The 18,867-nt window shown below is 50.3% G+C and overlaps 4 protein-coding genes across 5 annotated transcripts; 2 read left to right on the top strand and 2 right to left on the bottom strand.

Annotated features, from left to right (window-relative positions):
* Positions 1-2,675: 2,675 nt before the first annotated feature.
* Positions 2,676-5,870, bottom strand: stmnd1 (stathmin domain containing 1). The gene is made up of 5 exons (XM_035428613.1): positions 5,657-5,870; positions 4,944-5,088; positions 4,334-4,455; positions 3,639-3,770; positions 2,676-3,014 (listed from the first exon to the last, which is right to left on the bottom strand). Exons 1-5 carry the CDS (start codon positions 5,714-5,716, stop codon positions 2,787-2,789), a joined length of 687 nt encoding a protein of 228 aa, XP_035284504.1. The 5' UTR covers positions 5,717-5,870; the 3' UTR covers positions 2,676-2,786.
* A 668-nt stretch (positions 5,871-6,538) lies between these two features.
* On the top strand, positions 6,539-10,089 carry mterf3 (mitochondrial transcription termination factor 3). The gene is made up of 8 exons (XM_035428283.1): positions 6,539-6,717; positions 7,302-7,597; positions 7,753-7,905; positions 8,280-8,466; positions 8,751-8,898; positions 9,013-9,084; positions 9,174-9,335; positions 9,455-10,089. The coding sequence occupies exons 2-8, from the start codon at positions 7,339-7,341 to the stop codon at positions 9,647-9,649; spliced, it is 1,176 nt and encodes a 391-aa protein (XP_035284174.1). The 5' UTR covers positions 6,539-6,717; positions 7,302-7,338; the 3' UTR covers positions 9,650-10,089.
* A 773-nt stretch (positions 10,090-10,862) lies between these two features.
* LOC118233130 (cytochrome b-c1 complex subunit 7) lies at positions 10,863-13,645 on the top strand. 2 transcript variants are annotated; one of them, XM_035428507.1, is made up of 4 exons: positions 10,863-10,945; positions 11,906-11,974; positions 12,721-12,887; positions 13,467-13,645. In XM_035428507.1, the coding sequence occupies exons 1-4, from the start codon at positions 10,927-10,929 to the stop codon at positions 13,542-13,544; spliced, it is 333 nt and encodes a 110-aa protein (XP_035284398.1). In that variant the 5' UTR covers positions 10,863-10,926; the 3' UTR covers positions 13,545-13,645. The 2 variants fall into 2 exon arrangements, with proteins under 2 accessions (XP_035284398.1, XP_035284399.1); XM_035428508.1 differs by lacking the exon at positions 10,863-10,945 and adding an exon at positions 10,965-11,054.
* A 1,362-nt stretch (positions 13,646-15,007) lies between these two features.
* lrrc14b (leucine rich repeat containing 14B) lies at positions 15,008-18,823 on the bottom strand. Its single transcript, XM_035427803.1, has 3 exons — positions 17,834-18,823; positions 17,248-17,689; positions 15,008-15,695 (listed from the first exon to the last, which is right to left on the bottom strand). The coding sequence occupies exons 1-3, from the start codon at positions 18,282-18,284 to the stop codon at positions 15,050-15,052; spliced, it is 1,539 nt and encodes a 512-aa protein (XP_035283694.1). The 5' UTR covers positions 18,285-18,823; the 3' UTR covers positions 15,008-15,049.
* Positions 18,824-18,867: the final 44 nt, after the last annotated feature.

Genomic DNA, 18,867 nt, shown 5'->3' on the forward strand with positions numbered 1-18,867 from the left:
GTTGGGGGTGGGCGTTGGCAGGTGTGTTTTGAACCCAAAATACCCTAATCATTTGAGTACAGTTTCATCGCCGAGTGTGTGTCTGAGAAAGCAGTTTTCAGGGCAGTTATCAAACACAGGAGGCATCCAAGGAAATTAAGCTCAGTGCGCTGAGTGGATTACTGTACCAGAGCACCTGTTACCTGCCTATCCCTGTTTCTACCAGACACCCACCCCTTGGCCTCCATTAGGGGATGAGCTTTCTTTCTCAACACAGTTTTAATGCTCGTTGTGCATTGACAGTGGCAGTTGGGCTACCAATGGACCCAGTGAAGCACAACACAGATTTGACTGGTGATTTCATTACATATAAATGGCTGCACATACGAATAAAATGATATTATAAGAATAATATAATTGTGAAAAATATATACAGTGGTGAAAGCCTTGCATTTGTAGCTACTTCAATGTTATATGTGTTGCATATTTTCAGTTTGTTGTGATCTTGTGTTTTGTCAGGATTGTTCAACTCTGTTTGATGTGGAATAAGTAGACCTGGATGTCGTGTAGTTTGACGCTTAATTAATTATTAATTTCAAGGCTGGACTTCACTGGCCTCGCGGGTAGTTTGTCTTTCCTTCGTCCGTTATTTACACGGACAAACTTGATACTGAAGGCGGTAAATTATGCACGCGGTCTCTTCTGTGAAAGGGCTGTGTTGTGCAGCTGTTGCTCGGGTTTGTAACTGGAGAGCTTCGTCTTTATTATCACGCGCAACCCGACCCAATGATCTGCCGCGCGTGCGAACATCGGGGTCCACCACAGCCTGAAGACGCAAAAAAAAAAAAAAAAACGTAAGCGCAGCTGGCTGTCCACTAGGCCAGACAGCAGTGCAGTCGCAAGCGCCGGGGCCATTTCCTGAAGATCTGTAATTTATTCATGAGCTGCCGCACGGCCGACGGGCGCGGGACACGCCGGGGGGAGCTGGCCTTGTTATCGCGTTGCAGCGCCTCACAAAGGGAGCGCGATCAGGTTCCCCTGCGCGTGCCCCCTGTCCACTCTGTTGTACTGTAAACACCGTGCGCGGGGTTCGTCATTTATAAAGACAGATTTATTGGGTAGCAACGCGTATGTTTCTCCCGCGCACGAAATCGCACTCATTTACGTCGTTTATAAAGTTAACAAATGTAGAATATTTTCGCGTCAATGCCTTTGCGTCTTCTGTGTACTTTTAGTGGAAACACAAAAATCCAAACAGCCACATATGCTACAGATATTTCCCGTTTTTTTATTTGCGATGTGTCAGCAACTGAATAACATAAAACGCGAGGGGACAGGTGTACCACCCACCACCCGCGCGCGCACACACACACGCGCGCGCGCGCCCACACAGGGCAGTGCGTTTCAGTGTGTGCCACTCGCAGATGCTCCGCCTGATTGTGGGAAACAGCCCCATCTAGTGCAGGAAGTGGTTACATCTGCAGGTTAATTATAAAACATAATGTCCGTTTAATATGTGTCACTGGCACGTGATCAGCTCCTGACAGGAGGAAAGAGCTCAGAGCAGTTATACGCACACGTCATGCCTGCAGTATACCGGGGGACTCTGTTCCACCCAAAAATTACAAAGATATCTAAAAGAACAATGTTAAAAAGGACTTGAACCACTCACATATGTGTAAAAAGACCGCAATGTGGAGATTACATTGTCTGTTCCGTTAACCCCCCCCCCCCCCCCCCCCCCCCCCCCCCCCCCCCCCCCCCCCCCCCCCCCCCCCCCCCATTTGAACTCACGTTGCAGTAGGCATTAAAAAAAAACCTATTTATTCTGGTTTTACCTCCCCAACTGCATCCCCCATGCCACCTCATAAATTACCAAGAGCACACCCTTAAATATAGTAACAAGCCCGGGTTGCACTCTTATTTTAGCGTGTTGTGTGTGTGTGTGTGAAGGGGGGGGGGGGCATTAAAATATAACCTGGATGTCTGCACTCTTACCGATACCCCACTGTGACAGCAAGCAATCCTGAACTAACGCAAGTTAACCTAGAACTGGGAACAGCGAGCAACCCCACAATCCTTTTCAACAGCTCTTCCTCGGCCTCCCGGGCTCTTGGTGATTTCTGAGCTCACCAGAGCTCTCTTTCTTCTTACTGATGTTCCAGACAGTTGATTTTGGTAAACCTACAGTTTGACCTATGTTCCAGTTTTTTTCTTCTTATTTCTCAGCCTCATAATAGCATCTTGGACTTTCATTGTCTCAACTCAAAAGGCTAGAATCAAAACTAGATCCTGAAAGCTTTCTTATACCAGCACTAAGGAAGCAATTGTGATATCCTGAAATGGGGGAACTATTTCTAAAAATTTTTTAATTAAAAATACCCCTACATAAAAGCTTAGAATGTGCTCTTTAACCACATGTGAATTGTTTGATTACAAATATAAATTGTGGAGCACAGAGCCAAATCAAGAAAAAATATGTCTTTGTCCAAAACATTTAGCAGCTCACTGTATATTTTAAATAAATTCATACCTTCACTCATATTACATAAAATAAATATGTGCACAATGTAATCTGCTGCTGTCTGTAGATGACACACACGCACACACACACACCTGTACACACACATGCACACAGACACACCTGTACACACACACACAAACACATACACACCTGCACACAAAAACACAAACAGACACACACACAGGCACATACGCACACACACACACATACACACACATGGTCACACAAACACTCACACACACACATACACGCACAGGGCTGCCACATGGAATAGTATATTTGGCTAAAACTCTTCCCCCTCGGGGTCTGTCTCTAGCTGTGTCTCCTCCAGGCCTGGGTTGGGGGGATCAGAAGGCTGCAGGGAGGGGCTCCTGCAAGGCCCTGGGGCGGTGGGGTCTGGGGCTCTGTCAGAACTGCCCTCCTCCTCCTCTTCCTCCTCCTCTTCCTTCAGCTTTGGGTTGCCACGGAGCCGAGCTGACCTCAGCCGCTGCCTTAGCTCCGCCTCCTTGACCTTTTACACAGAGAGGGGTGGGGTTAGCCTTTAGCTCCGCCTCCTTGACCTTTTACACAGAGAGGGGTGTGGTTAGCCTTTAGCTCCGCCTCCTTGACCTTTTACACAGAGAGGGGTGGGGTTAGCCTTTAGCTCCGCCTCCTTGACCTTTTACACAGAGAGGGGTGGGGTTAGCCTTTAGCTCCGCCTTCTTGACCTTTTACACAGAGAGGGGTGGGGTTAGCCTTTAGCTCCGCCTCCTTGACCTTTTACACAGAGAGGGGTGGGGTTAGCCTTTAGCTCCGCCTCCTTGACCTTTTACACAGAGAGGGGTGGGGTTAGCCTTTAGCTCCACCTCCTTGACCTTTTACACAAAGAGGGGTGGGGTTAGCCTTTAGCTCCGCCTCCTTGACCTTTACACAGAGAGGGGTGGGGTTAGCCTTTAGCTCTGCCTCCTTAGGGGTAGGATTATATGGGGGAGGGCCAACCTGCTTATTTATATACCAAACTTAAAAGTTCTCCTGCACCTCATTTCCATGTTTACTGTCTCTAATCCTCTCTGGCTCTCGTACTCCCGCCACCTCTCATTCCATTTCTCTCTCCTTTCCTCTCTGCCTCCCTCTCTCTCCCTCCCTTCAGATTCACCTTGCGTCTCTCCTCTACGCTCTTCATCTTTTCTTCAATGGTTTCCATGCTGGCAACTGTTTGCTCCTTGCTAGTCTTCAGTGACTGCAGACGTGCAGGTGGTTTCTGCAGAACCTTGTCTGTGCTGTCCATCTGCCCGAGAGAACATCGCAACAGTAAGTATTAGAACACAGTCACATTAGAACAGTAAGTACTAAAACACAGTAACATTAGAACAGTAAGTACTAGAACACAGTAACATTAGAACAGTAAGTACTAGAACACAGTAACATTAGAACAGTAAGTACCAGAACAAAGGAACATCAGAACAGAAAGCACTTGAACAGGAAAGAGGGATTATCGTTGGAGCATCAATGCATTACAAGAAACTGCGCAGTCACTCTGCAGTCCCCCAGCTGAGTTGTACAGTCCCCCAGCAGAACTGTGCAGTCATGGAACTGGAACAGAACCTCAACAGAGCCTTAACAGATACCAGACCATGGGGCCCATCCACACACTGCAACAGAGCCTTAACAGATACCAGACCATGGGGCCCATCCACACACTGGAGTCTTAACAGGATGAACCAGCCTGCAGTTGCTATATGCAGTAAAGGTGGCACGTACAGGTATGTTCTCATCAGGTGGGTCATATCTCAGGTAATGTCAGAGCCCCTGTGCAGGTGACGGTCTCCACCCCGGGGACCAGGTACTCACCGTCACACTGTAGGCCTCACCTGCCGCACCCAAAGTGGGCGGGGCCAGGAGGATGCCCTGATTCCGCAGCTGCTCCAGGATGTCGCTGGAATTCTGCCTCTCTGCGTTCTCCGAGCTGCGAACTGACACACACCTTCATTACTGTGTTTCTCACCTTCATTACTGTGTTTTGCTCGGCGTGGGAACACGCGGCACTGGCAGTTTGTAGGGTGTTGTGCAGGCTTGCTTAAAACGAGCATAAATGCAGCATTACTGTGACAGTCCTAAGAAAAAACCAGGAGGTAATCATGTTGCACTAGCAAATTCATCAACAAGCCTCCCAAGCCATTTCTGTCAATATCATAAAACAGCATTAAAACTAATGAAATGGCCTAAACATTTTCGTCCTATTAACCCGATATGTTTTCTTCAGTTTTTTTCACGTGACTATTTAATAAATATAGGCTCAAATGCTAATAATGCCCCGGGGTATTAATACAGGCCTTTCAACCTGCCGCCCAGTCAAGTTCCCGCAAGTGGCTCTGATTTAGACAACTGCGTGTCCACGGGAGACGGAGCGGCGGACACAGCAGCTCCCTCCCCTTCAGCACGAAAACGGGCGTTCCCTCACCCGCTAGCGGCGGCGCGAGAGGCGGCAACGGCCCGCGTGAGGGCGACGCCCCCTCGCCGGCCTCCAGGCCCAGCCCGCTGTCGGTCGTGTGCTTCGACACCGCGGAGTCGCCCCGGGAAAACGTGGCGGGCTTGCAGAAGGCGTCCTGCGGGCACATCACAGTAACAATGTCCTTAAAATCTGCAATTAATGCGACTCTGCAGGCCTTCAATCTGATCACTTAAAAAGGGGGTGCCCTCGTGCACAGCCAGGGAGGCCCCTGTACCACCCCCCGTATCGCGGTATAATCCAGCAAGTATTTAGATAAATATTCATTTTATACTATTACGTTATTGTAGGCCAATGATTGTATACATCTTGTTAAACAGGAAATTGACCCAGTGTCGAATGTTGAGATGTTTCCATATGTATTTCAAGATGCGTTGCAATACAGTTTAATAGACATCAAGGTAATGAACAACTTGTACTTTTATACAATAAAGTGATGTAGGCTAGGCCTACTGCCTTTACAGATGTATCACCAAAATAGCTTATAGCCCATTCAGTTTAGTTGACATCAGTTAAATGTCTTGAATCTGTGTCAATGTGTTGTACGTACATTATGTCGACATCATGAGAACATTCTTTTTTCTTTTAAAAAAAAAAAAAGTTTTACTTTTGTTCAACCTGAAAAGAGTAACACGCGCAGAAATTGTTTCACGCGCTAAAATTACCTCAAATCCGTTGCGTTCCACTGGGCTGACCACCCGGATTTTTGAGCTGCCACATCCCATTCTTAATTCAGGAGATAAGGCCTAGATCGTTGCATCTATTTCACGTAGCTGTGCTTTGAAGCTACTTTTCACGGTGAAGGAACACTAAAGAACGATTGACAACAAGCTCTCACATTCTTATACATGGTCCGAAAAAGCACGAACGACGTTGTCATGGACTCGTGCGTTGCCAGGTGCCGTTGCTACAATAAATCTGACCCAGTTGCGGAGTTGACAATACGCAGTCAATGAGGGCTATGACCTCAACCCAGTCAGCACGTGAGCTATAGGCTAGGTGAAACACCAAATTCTGTCTTTTCAGTTGAAATGCATATATTCATCAGAAAAATATTAAAAGGCTATGGTTAATATCGCAACCTAATATTGAATAGTTAAATCACATTAAAAATATAGGCTAATCATGATGACTCTATATGATCACTATTATAAATGTGATTTAGCTATGACTATTCAATATCAGGCTGAAATAATAACTTTATACAAATTATAAAGTGTATTCTCGTTTTTCTTATCACTGGAACGTATATTAATTTCTTACATTAAATACATTAAATGTCCACCTTTTGTATTTCATGACATTGCATTTAAGCTGATGACCTTCTGGACAGCTTCCAATGCGTCATATATTTGGATATCACTTACTGGATTTCAGACGTTTGTTCGTCTTTCATTTTCCTAAATTATATGCGACGTGCGAGAAATCTGCAAGAAGAGGTTGCTTTGCTGGACACAAGAGAGTGGACAATCCTGTGGCCCTTATACTCCAGGACGGAAGGTGGCAGCATCGCTCGTAAATGATATCTTAAAACATAGAAAGCACTGAAGAAGAGCCACTCAATGTACTTATGGTTGGAGCACGAACTCCTCATGTGTGGATATCGTGTGGTAACAGTAGTCCTGATGCCACCTGTGTTCCGTCATTTTGACAACATGGAAATCCGCATCCACTAAGAAAGATACTGACCGTAACGAGAAAGCCACCTCACCTGTGCATACCGAGCGTGAGTGCCATTATTCTGTTTGATATTGAGTAAAGGGCTTTTAGGTACTACCCAGCTTTGACGTTAGCAGTCTAGGTAGCTCGCTGTTTGACCACATAGTTGTCATTGATTAGGATATAATTCAGCCAGGTGCAGTTTCAATTTGTAGCCATGATCTTCTGTAACGATAGGCTAATTTAGTAATTCGCTACTATCTCGTCGTTATCAAAAATGTTATTTCATACTCACAAAAACCATTATGCAGTTGCTATATATAAAACAGCCAACAATCTAATAAAGAAATGCAAAAACATGACTTGGTTTGCCAAGATGAAAATAAGGCGGCTTTCTCAAAGATCTGTGAGTCGCTATACCTGTGAATGTTGCATGTGAATGTCATATCCTGTTGAGCGTTTCATATCTATGGACAGTAAAACGTACAGCTTCAATACGCGCGTGTAAACTTCTGTGCCTGTAATAACGAGCGCAAAAAATGTTTCCTTGTTCTGCCATAATGACATTCATGGTAATACTTATGTGGTGAGATTAATTACATGTATTTCTGTGCTTTTTCTTGTTGTTGTTGTTTTTTTACTCGTCCTTAGGTGTCCAGTTTAACGGACTTGTCCCGGGAGTTTCCGGATGGCTTTGGCCCAGTTTCGGCTGCTGCTGAGCCGGACGTTGGTGGCGGGGGTGACACGGAGCCCCCAAGTTCAACCCCCTAGTTTCCGTGGCCATGCCGCCCCCCCGCTCTGGGTCAGAGACGGACTGTGCCGGAGCGGGACAGTTAGCCGGTACAGTGAGCTGGCGGGCCGGGGGGAGGGGCCCGCCCCCGGTGCTGCCGTCGTGAGCAGCGCACTGACAGACCTGCCCCTGCCCGGAAGCCTGCCCTGCCTGGTGGGTGAGTACGGACGACACGTCATTTCAAACGGGCGTGAGATCCTGGTCCTGGTTGACCTCAGTGCCTGCAGATTTTTTGCCATGTGTGTATGTTTGCTCGTGTACTGAAACAGTGTATCTGTGTTTGTCTGACGCGTGGCATGTCTTCCGCCACAGATCTGGACGGAGCTCCGCCCCTTTCTCCATTCGAGGAGATCAGCGAGGAGGAGGCGGTGCAGATCGTGGCCCTGCCCCCTCTGCCACCTGTGTCTACCGCCCTCCGGGATTACGTCAACCAATCAGAAACTCTCCGCATGCTGGTGCACCTAGGTGCTTCTTTCATTCTCATTGGTCAAAATAACTTTAAGTATATGGTTAGGGTCGCCAGGTTGTCTCCACCTTGTGACCTGCAGTGATTTAATTTAATATTGCTGAGGTGGTGCAAATGATAATTGTTTGAGAATGGGCTTGACAAAGAGGCTATCCTGACCTCTAGCTGGCGGAGGACTGAAGTACCATGCAAGAAAACAAAGGGAGACAAACTGGTGTATATACTGTGTACCTGTGTGCAGGTGTATATATATATATATAGTGTACCTGTGTGTGCAGGTGTGTATATATGCTGTATACCTGTGTGTGCAGGTGTATATATGCTGTGTACCTGTGTGTGCAGGTGTGTTTATGCTGTGTACCTGTGCGTGCAGGTGTGGATCTCTCTAAGCTGCAGGCCAGGCGCAATGTGGGCTCCATGCTGCTGAGGATGGGCCTGCAGGACCTGCAGGAGCGGCTGCTGTTCCTCAGGGACCTGGGCCTGCAGGAGCCCCAGCTCGGCCCCCTCCTCACACGCAACCCCTTCATCCTCACCGAAACCCTGCAGAACCTGCGGGCCAGGTGAGACAGGGAGGGGGAGAGGGAGGGAGGAGGGAGGGGGAGAGAGAGGGAGGGAGGAGGGAGGGGGAGAGAGAGAGAGAGGGAGGGAGGAGGGAGGAGGGAGGAGGGAGGGAGGGAGGGGGAGAGAGAGAGGGAGGGAGGAGGGAGGAGGGAGGGAGGGAGGGAGGGGGAGGGGGAGGGGGGAGAGAGAAGGATGGAGAGTGAGAGAGATTGGCAAATTGTTATGAAGATATAGTAATAAATACTAATACAAGTATATTGATTTGTGTGTGGGTGTGTGCAAGGGTGTCATATCTTCGGTCTAAGCAGTTCAGCTCAGAGGAAGTGGGTTCCATGGTGTGCAGAGCTCCCTACCTGCTCAACTTCAGTGTGCAGAGGATGGACAACCGACTGGGCTTCTACCAGACCCTGCTGGGCCTCAGTCCCCAGAAGGTAGGGAGTGTGGGCCTGACTGTGTGTGACTGCAGTGGGAAGATGGGCAGGGATGGGCACATGCTGCTTATGTCTCTGTTATGAGTTGTGTGTCTACGTGTGGTTTTCTTCCAGACTCGTGACATCGTGACTCGTCTTCCTCGCCTCCTGTGTGGCAGCCTGGAGCCGGTGAAAGAGAACCTGAAGGTCGGTGATCGTTCCGGAGCCTTCCCCCCGCCGTGTTCCACGCTTCGCTCTCCCTGTCTCAACACACTGCTCCCCCCCCCCCCCCGCAGGTGTGCGAGCTGGAGCTGGGGTTTCGCCCAAACGAGATTCAGCACGTGGTCACGCGCATCCCCAAACTGCTGACGGCTAATAAGAAGAGGCTGAGGGAGACGTTCGACTACGTCCACAACAAGATGGCCATCCCTCACGCGCTGATCGTGAAATTTCCCCAGGTGGGCCGCCGCTGGCAGTTTTTATCATTTGGCTTTGATGACACGATGGAGTCACTTTTAATGCTCTCTGCAGTGCTTCTAAACTACAACTCCCATGATGCATTGTGTGTGGCCCGCAGGTGCTGAATGCCAGCCTCCTGCGAATTCGGGAGAGGCACCTGTTCCTTCAGTACCTGGGGAAGGCCCAGTATGACCCCGCCCAACCCGGCTACGTGCCCCTGGACCTGCTGGTGTCTCTCCCCGACCCGGAGTTCTGTTCTGAACTGGCGACGGCCTCCCTGCAGGACTTTGAGCTCTTCCAGAAGACGCTGTAGTCATTGGGCGCTGCGTCACTTGAGCTGTTCTTCTGCCTGTGGACAGAGGGCTTGGGAAACCGCTCGACACCAAGAGCCAAAATGGCTCCAGTGTTGCCATGTTGCAGAGGATTTCCACCTCAGAGTGACTGCATTGCAACGTGGTTCATTGTACACAGGAGAATAAGTGTTATCAACGAAAGGTTAAGATCTGGATGTGCAGAGTGTAGAAACCCGGGGGGGAGGGACTGAGTTCCTGTCTGATATTGCAGTGTGTCGTCTGGAAGCGGCTTAAAATATTCCAAAGAAAATGGCTTGCAATGTTGAGGTCATAATTTGCAATAAAATGCTTAATATTTAATTGTCTTACTGTTTATGAGGGACGTTTCTGCTTGTACAATGTACATAATGTCATGAAATATGACTTTTTTTATATTAAAGGAGATCAAACATGATTTTAATTCCAAAATTTAAAATGATTGTTTGTGTCATATGCCACTTGTCACAATTAATGCTAAATTCTTAGCAGAAGAAAAAAGAAAGTGCTTCTTGAGTCTCTCTTATGCCCACAGGTGCTCTTTGCATTATGTGGGTTCGTTTTAGTTAAACAGAAACGATGAAGAAAGCCACTTTGCATTAGAGTGATATATCTCTCAAATGTAAAAAGCACTTCATCTTATTCATTGAATCCAAGGTACTCCTTTGTTTCAGTAAAATGTAGGCCTTTATTATAACATGACAAAATGGTTTAAAATGGCCCAGGTTGTTTTAAATCATTTTCTGATGTTACAATAACGGCTTACGTTTTCTGAAACAAAGGATTGATTGAAGAAGTGCTTTCTTATTCTTATTTTACTTTTCAAAAAATTTTGTTATATATTCAGTCTATATAACAGTTTTCAATTTTCTTAATTATAATTTTGGGCTGAATAACCGATTTTTTAATTTCCCTTTTTCATTGTATTTAAATTAGGGTTGAATAATTCTCCATCATTCCGATCCTAATTTGGAACATAACGTGAATATAAACACTGCACGGGACAATGGTTATTAACCTTAAATAATACAGCGAGACGCCAACTAGGCTGTAGAGGACGTCCAGCAATACGGCACCAATGATGTCCTCCTTGCGCAATACTAGCTGACCCAGCATCAGTCCACCCGAGTCTGATTGATAAGTGGGAAAAACAAACGCTGATCCAGGGTCAGCAGCCGGAGCAGGAACGTTGTGCAACGCGTCCCTTCTGCGCAAACGCAGTCCTTCCCATAATCCCATTCGTCAGCCATTAGGAAGTAAAATGGCGTCCAGAGCACCAGGTAAGAGCTGTACTTCACTGTATTTTGTCTTCGTTTCTTCGTGTATTTTAGGGAGCAGGTTAAGAGCACAGCCACGTTGTTAGATTGTCACAGCGAGTAATGATTTCTGGTATGTGAACTTTGTCGCGAAGTAGTTATTTTTCTGACGAACATCCGAGTGTCCTCTACGGTGTCCCCGTCCCGCGGTGTTACCTACAAGTGGCTAACGTTAGAAAACTGGCGAGATATCTTATGAGCTGTTCTGGGCAAAAGTAGCCCGTCATGTGACCTGCGTTGGTAAAACGTTGGGTGTCATGATACAGTTCAGATCTCAGTTAAGTAAGACACGTTGAATAGTTAGCTGAACTGAATTCATCCGCCCGGAAATTACACTGTTCTGGCTGGCGATCTGACAAGGTGCTGGCGTTCGCTAGTACGCCTTAAGGTCGGTTCTACTAAATGTGTTTTGGATGACGGAGACACGTTTGAGACTATCAACTTTGTAATGGTTTGTTGAATCCTGTCTGTGTCCAGCAAAGTTACGTGCACTACTGTTCTAACGTGTAACCCGTCTTGGGCAGATAGACATAATAACCATGTAATCGCGAACAGAATTAATGCTCCCTAGCACGTTGACTAGTAGCTTGAGAACTAGACTAGTGAGATCTTGCCAGCCACAAATTGGAGAATGCTGTTGACACACATATGAAACTGCTAGCCTGCTATTTTGGTAAATTTCACAATTAAAGTACATAGCAGATGCTTCGAGGCAAATGGCTTGAAAACCATAAGTACATATAGACCTACAGTCAAATGATTTCTATCATAGTGATGTGAGCTACAGGACCTGCAGAACAGAGAGAGGGAACAGACAGTTTTTGAACAAAAACTGAAGTAGTAATTGGGTGTATTGTGAAAAGGTGACTCGGTTGTGAAAGGTACATTTTAATTGGCTCTCTAACGCATGTTCTTGTCTTGCAGCGTCATCTGGAAGGCTTCTTCTCAGTTTCCGCAAATGGTACTACAACGCAGCCGGCTTCAACAAGATCGGTATGTTCTCCAGTCCTTGAAACGGCGAAAGAGCCAATTCATTCAGTGTGTCTGTTGGAGTGTTTTGTTTCTGAAGTGTTGCTGAAGTGTGGGGGTCAGTGTATTTTATAGGCGGATTGTGGAGGCAGACTGGTGTGTGCTTGTTTCAGGGTTTATGTGTGATTACATGGTTTATGAGGACTCTGCCCGGTGTGTGTGTGTTTCAGGGTTTATGTGTGATTACATGGTTTGAGGACTCTGCCCGGTGTGTGTGTGTTTCAGGGTTTATGCGTGATTACATGGTTTATGAGGACTCTGCCCGGTGTGTGTGTGTTTCAGGGTTTATGTGTGATTACATGGTTTATGAGGACTCTGCCCGGTGTGTGTGTGTGTTTCAGGGTTTATGCGTGATTACATGGTTTATGAGGACTCTGCCCGGTGTGTGTGTGTGTTTCAGGGCTCATGCGTGATTACATGGTTTATGAGGACTCAGCCCGGTGTGTGTGTGTGTGTGTGTGTTTCAGGGTTTATGCGTGATTACATGGTTTATGAGGACTCAGCCGGTGTGTCTGTGTTTCAGGGTTTATGCGTGATTACATGGTTTATGAGGACTCAGACCGGTGTGTGTGTGTTTCAGGGTTTATGCGTGATTACATGGTTTATGAGGACTCAGACCTGTGTGTGTGTGTGTGTGTGTTTCAGGGTTTATGCGTGATTACATGGTTTATGAGGACTCAGCCCGGTGTGTGTGTGTGTGTGTGTTTCAGGGCTCATGCGTGACGACACGATTTACGAGGACTCGGATGTGAAGGAGGCCCTGCGGCGGCTGCCGGAGCCCGTGTACAACGACAGGATGTTCCGCGTCAAGCGGGCGCTGGACCTGACCATGAAGCAGGCCATACTGCCCAAGCACCTGTGGACTAAATATGAGGAGGTGCGTTATGAGTGGAGTGGGGGCGGAGTCTGTGTGACTGCAGGTGGGGGAGGGGGCGGAGTCTGAGTGACTGCAGGTGGGGGAGGGGGTGGAGTCTGCGTGGCTGTAGGTGGAGGAGGGGGTGGGGTCTGTGTCGCTGCAGGTGGAGGAGGGGGCGGAGTCTGCGTGGCTGCAGGTGGGGGAGGGGGCGGAGTCAGTGTGAATGCAGGTGGGGAGGGAGCGGAGTCAATGTGACTGTAGGTGGGGGAGGGGGCGAAGTCAGTGTGACTAGGTGGGGGAGGGGTGGAGTCAGTGTGAATGCAGGTGGGGGAGGGGCGGAGTCAGTGTGAATGCAGGTGGGGGAGGGGCGGAGTCAGTGTGAATGCAGGTGGGGAGGGGGTGGAGTCAGTGTGACTAGGTGGGGGAGGGGGAGGAGTCTGTGTGGCTGTAGGTGGGGGAGGGGGAGGAGTCAGTGTGGCTGTAGGTGGGGGAGGGGGCGGAGTCAGTGTGAATGCAGGTGGAGGAGGGGGTGGAGCCAGTGTGACTGTAGGTGCGGGAGGGGGCGGAGCCAGTGTGACTAGGTCTGCTCTGTACCTGCAGGATGTGAATTACCTGGAGCCCTACCTGAAGGAGGTGATCAGGGAGCGGAAGGAGAAGGAGGCGTGGCAGAAGAAGTGACGTCCCTCCTGGTTTGGCATCGGTCTCCTCTTGTGATATTTAAATAAAACGTGTAACCTGGTCCAGAGTCTGTAATTAATGAATAAACTGTACATTTATGGCACTGGCTCAAGTGTTTATTATTCTGTCACCAATCTCTCATACAGCACATCAAGCAGTGAAACGGCAACATGATAAAAAACAGCTGGTCTTAGCTGATCCAGGGTTAGTTCTCTTTGGTGTTTATAACTGATTCAGGGTCAGTTCTCTTTGGTGTTTATAACTGATTCAGGGTCAGTTCTCTGGTAGCTAGGTGGAGGGTTGGCTGCTGCATCTACTCTCCGTGGAGAATTTCACTGTATTTTCCCCTTATTGTAATAGGAATGAAATGGTGTGTACATCTTATTTGCAGATTCAATAATTACTCAAGCTAATATAATCAAAAATACTATTTCCCTGCAACTTCCAGTTAAGTTAAAAACAAAAAAAACCTAATATCCCAAAAAAATCCACTGAAAAAATGTTCTCTTTTTTTTCCCCTGTGCACATGTATGCCTGTGTGTGTGTGTATGTGTGAGAGTGCTTGTGTGTGTGTGGTCTCTGCTTCACTCTGTGTGTGTGTGTGTGTGTGCGTGTGGGGTCTCTGTGTGTAGTGTGTGTGTGTGGGTGTGTAGTGTGTGTATGCGTGTGTGTGTGTGTGCATGTAGTGTGTGTGTGAGAGTGTGTGTGTGTGGGGTCTCACTCTGTGTGTAGTGTGGGTGTGTAGTGTGTGTAGTGTGTGTGTGGGTGTGTATGCGTGTGTGTGCGTGTAGTGTGTGTATGCGTGTGTGTGGGGTCTCACTCTGTGTGTAGTGTGTGTAGTGTGTTTGTGTGCGTGTGTGCGTGTAGTGTGTGTATGCGTGTGTGTGGGGTCTCACTCTGTGTGTAGTGTGTGTGTGGGTGTGTAGTGTGTGTATGCGTGTGTGTGTGTGTGTGTGCGTGTGTGCGTGTAGTGTGTGTATGCGTGTGTGTGGGGTCTCACTCTGTGTGTAGTGTGTGTGTGGGTGTGTAGTGTGTGTGTGTATGCGTGTGTGTGTGTGTGGGGTCTCTGTGTGTAGTGTGTGTATGCGTGTGTGTGTGTGTGGGATCTCACTCTGTGTGTAGTGTGTGTGTGGGCGTGTAGTGTGTGTATGCGTGTGTGTGTGTGTGCGTGTGTGTGTGTGTGGGGTCTCACTCTGTGTGTAGTGTGTGTGTGTGTGGGGTCTCACTCTGTGTGTAGCGTGTGTGTGGGTGTGTGTGTGTGTGTGTGCGTGTAGTGTGTGTGTGAGAGTGTGTGTGTGTGGGATCTCACTCTGTGTGTAGTGGGTGTGTAGTGTGTGTAGTGTGTGTGCGTGTGTGCGTGTGTGCGTGTAGTGTGTGTATGCGTGTGTGTGCGTGTGTGTGCGTGTAGTGTGTGTGTGTGCGTGTAGTGTGTGTGTGTGCGTGTAGTGTGTGTGTAGTGTGTGTATGCGTGTGTGTGTGCGTGTGCGTGTAGTGTGTGTGTAGTCTCACTCTCTGTGTGCCACAGTGTACATGTAGTTGCCGAGGGCCTCTCTGAAGGAGTGCAGCATGGCCACGCCCAGCTCGTTGCTGGTCTCGTGGATGTCGGGGTCGAAGGCGCCGAACAGCGGGGTGCAGACCTCCACGTCCGCGCGGCCGGCGCTCTGCAGGACGCTCAGCAGCTCGGCGCGGGCGCGCTCGAACCCGGCCCGGTCGTACTGGCCCAGCGCGGCCTCGTCCAGCGGGTACACCGCGTCGGGCGGGTAGCAGTCCCGCGGCACGGGCAGCTCCACGTAGCGCAGGTCCGGCAGCGCCGCCAGCGCGCCGAACAGCCGCCGCAGCGCCGCCACGCCCAGCGGGTTTCCCAGGATCCTCAGCTCCCGGAGGGCGCGGCAGGGCGCCAGCGCCTGCAGCAGGAAGTCGGCCTGCGCCTCGCCCAGGGAGCACTCCTCCAGCGTCAGGCTGCGCAGCGAGGCTCCGCCCCGCTGGAGAAGCTTCTGGAAGGTCCGGGGGAAGACGGTGGCCAGGTCGTGGCCGCTGAGGTCCAGGCTGCCCAGGTGCTCCGCGTGCAGGCTGTTGGCCAGGTAGGCCATGTCCACCGCGTTCAGCCCGCAGTTGGCCAGCTCCAGCGCCTGCAGCGGCGTGTGCAGTGGGCTGCCGGCACAGGAAGCAGGAAGCAGGAAACAGGAAACAGGAAGCACAACTCTCACACACTGTCGCCGGGGGCTTTCCAATCGCTTATTTTACCTCCTTAAATGGATGCTTGCTCTTTCCAGCGTCAGTGTAAATAAACGTGGCTGGTGGGGAGAGATCGAACAACCAATACGTGACGCGTTCAGAAAAAATTACTCCTGCAAAGGATGCACTCGTGTTTCCTTGCTCAAGCATCCTTCAGGAGCCTCCGGGCTCCTTGCTTCTAGCTCCTTGAGGGAGCATTTAACGGGCTGGAATGTCCTTAAAGATGGAGGACCTGGATCAGTTTCCGGATCAGGACCGAGGAGACAAGGACGGGTAAAATAAGCGACTGGGACGAGCACCTCTGTCTATCTTTAACTGTAAAAGCTGATTCCAGAAACCTTGGTGTGACCCTTGATCAAAATCTCAACCTTGCTTGTTAAGGCCAACCAAGAAATATTTCTAGAATCAACCATTTTATAATCATTTGAGGATACAGAAAAAAAATAATGCATTTTTTTTGTCCTCACGTTTGGACTACTGCAGCCCAGCTTTATCCTTGCCTTGGCTGTCAAGCACGGCTTCAAATGGTACAGAACTCAGCGGCCAGACTTTTAACGCAGACGCACAGGAGAGCACGTATCACCCCTTTTTTTTTAGCTCTCCTTCACCCCAGCAGCTCCCAACGGCTTTTAGGGTCTATTTAAAAGTTTTATTCATCACCACCAGCGCTCAGCACGGTCCAGCTCCCTCTCACATTAGTGAACTTCTGTCCCTACAAGACCAGTCGCCCTCATAGGGCCACAGGTCAGGCGCTGCCGGCTGTCCCAGAGTCTCGGGGGGAAAGTGGGGGGTGGCTGTGTGGTGTAATGGGTAAGGAGCGGGGCTTGTTAGAAACAGCATCTGTGGACAAGCCTGTGTCTAACCTAAGCATGAAAGCTAACTGTCATTATGTAGCCCAGAAAAAACAACACGCTATAGAACATGCACACACACACACACACACACACGCACACACACACACACACACACACATTAACTCTGCGCTCTGCCTTGTCATTAGTCCACACACTCACACTCACTCTCACCTTAGCAGGTGGCACGCACACACACTCACACACACATACTCACACATGCACTCGCACACACACTCTCTCTTACACACTCACATACACACACACACACACACACACACTCACTCTCTCACACACACACACACACACACTCACTCTCACACTCACACACATACACACTCACTTTCACACTCACACACATACACACTCACTCTCACACTCACACACATGCACTCACACACACACAGTCTCTCACACACTCACACACACACACGCACTCTCTCACACACACACACAGTCTCTCACACACTCACACACGCACACACTCTCACACACTCACTCTCACACTCACTCTCACACTCACACACATGCACTCACACACACACAATCACACACACATACACACTCTCACACACACACACACACAGACACACACACACACACACACACACTCTCACCTCAGCAGGCGGCGCAGGTGTCCTGTGAGGGTGGAGAAGGCCAGGTAAAGGTGCGTGAGCTCCGTGAGCTGGCTGAGCTGCTCGCCGATGGAGGTGAGCAGGTGGAGGCGGTCGGGCTGGAGGCGGCGGACGTCCAGGGCCCCGGTGGGCAGGGTGAGGGCGCGGAGGCGGGGGAACGCCAGCTCCTTCAGCAGCAGGTGGAGGTGCGCGGCCTCCAGCGGCACGTTGTGCACCACCTCCAGCCGCTGCAGGTGCTCCGTGCCCGCCAGCGCCAGCGCCTGGAACAGCTGCTTCAGGGTCAGCGAGTCGCCGCGGAAACCCGCCAGGCAGGGCCGCAGCGGCGAGTGCTGGCGCAGCAGCAGCACCCGCGACACCGCCTCAAAGTTCCGCCCCGTCACGAACGCGTTGAGCCACACGTCCACGGCCGGGGCGGCGGGCGGGGCTTGGGGCGTGGCACCGAGTGTGGCGGCGGGTGTGGCATCGGCGGGCGTGGCGGGCAGGGTGGTGAGTGGGGCAGAAGCAGGCGCGGCTGTGGGCGGGGAAGCGGGCGTGGCTGTGGGCGGGGCAGCGGGCGTGGCTGCGGCGCCATCCCCCCGCGTGGCGAGCAGCGCGTCGCAGCACATGCGCGTGAGCAGCTCGGTGCGGCCCCAGCGCCCCAGCGTTCGCCCGCAGGCGCAGCCCTGGTGCTGCGCGTCCCGCAGCGCCGTCAGGTCCGCCATGCGCATGGCCCGGGCGTAGGGGGCGCTGGCGCGCAGGACATGGTCCCGCAGCCCCGTCAGCAGCGCCTCCAGGCACAGCCGGCACGTGCGCGACGTCAGGTCCTCCGGGCAGTCCGCCGTGCGTCCCAGCAGCCCCTGCAGGTCCAGCTGCGGCAGCGGCCAGGCCTCCACTAGGTGGCGCAGCAGCTGCGGCCGCTCGTGCAGGTAGCAGGCCTTGAACAGGACCGGGTAAAGATCATAGGCCACCGAGCAAAGATCCTCCGGTCTCGTCCGCCCGTTAGCTACGCCTTCCGCCGCCAGAAACCGCAGAGTCTTCATTTCACTGCTCACTGCTACACCGCCTCTCCTTCGGTTTCTCTCTCTCTCTCTCTCTCTCTCTCTCTCCCCACTCTCTCCCGCTTTCCTTTCTCTTTCTCTGCTCACTCGTTCGTCTCTGTCTCTCTTCCCGCTAACCTTGTCTATGCGTGCTTTCTGTGTGCCTGTGTCTGCACGGGGCTCTACCGTAGAGGAGACAGTTGCCCCATGTGGGGGTGCGTGAGGGGTTATTTTCGGACACAGCTGCCTTGGTTCTATTTCAAGCACCCAGCTTGATCACGCAGTGGCGCAGAATAACTGTGTAGTGACCTGTGTAGTGACCGCAGTCCTGTCTGTTGTTATCCCTGAACCAGCAGAGTTAAAAACACGCACTTCGGTGAAAACAAATCCATCAAAATCAAAATTCATGTCGCGATAAAACAAGCACTGTAAAAATTCACACGTGAATGAAAGTGTCACTTTCAAAACTGACCTTTCAGTGATACAGTGACTGAACAACAAAAGTAGATCATGTCCGACTCAGACAATATTCTGACACTTGCCCCCGCCAGATGGCGCCAGCACTGCAGACGTGTGTCGTAAATAG

This window comes from Anguilla anguilla, chromosome 8 (genome assembly GCF_013347855.1).
Source record: "Anguilla anguilla isolate fAngAng1 chromosome 8, fAngAng1.pri, whole genome shotgun sequence".
Lineage (NCBI taxonomy): Eukaryota > Metazoa > Chordata > Actinopteri > Anguilliformes > Anguillidae > Anguilla > Anguilla anguilla.

Coding starts and splice junctions, on each gene's coding strand:
- mterf3 (XM_035428283.1), top strand. CDS start 7,339: ATGGCTTTGGCCCAGTTTCGGCTGCTGCTGAGCCGGACGTTGGTGGCG. Junction 9,085..9,173: donor CGGTGAAAGAGAACCTGAAG/GTCGGTGATCGT, acceptor CCCCCCCCGCAG/GTGTGCGAGCTGGAGCTGGG. Junction 9,336..9,454: donor TGATCGTGAAATTTCCCCAG/GTGGGCCGCCGC, acceptor TGTGGCCCGCAG/GTGCTGAATGCCAGCCTCCT.
- LOC118233130 (XM_035428507.1), top strand. Junction 11,975..12,720: donor AGCCGGCTTCAACAAGATCG/GTATGTTCTCCA, acceptor TGTGTGTTTCAG/GGCTCATGCGTGACGACACG. Junction 12,888..13,466: donor TGTGGACTAAATATGAGGAG/GTGCGTTATGAG, acceptor CTGTACCTGCAG/GATGTGAATTACCTGGAGCC.
- stmnd1 (XM_035428613.1), bottom strand. CDS start 5,716: ATGGGATGTGGCAGCTCAAAAATCCGGGTGGTCAGCCCAGTGGAACGC. Junction 5,089..5,656: donor TGGAACGCAACGGATTTGAG/GTAATTTTAGCG, acceptor ATGTGCCCGCAG/GACGCCTTCTGCAAGCCCGC. Junction 3,015..3,638: donor GCGTAGAGGAGAGACGCAAG/GTGAATCTGAAG, acceptor TCTGTGTAAAAG/GTCAAGGAGGCGGAGCTAAG.
- lrrc14b (XM_035427803.1), bottom strand. CDS start 18,284: ATGAAGACTCTGCGGTTTCTGGCGGCGGAAGGCGTAGCTAACGGGCGG. Junction 17,690..17,833: donor GCTCGCCACGCGGGGGGATG/GCGCCGCAGCCA, acceptor CCACGCCCCAAG/CCCCGCCCGCCGCCCCGGCC. Junction 15,696..17,247: donor CACCTGCGCCGCCTGCTGAG/GTGAGAGTGTGT, acceptor CTGTGCCGGCAG/CCCACTGCACACGCCGCTGC.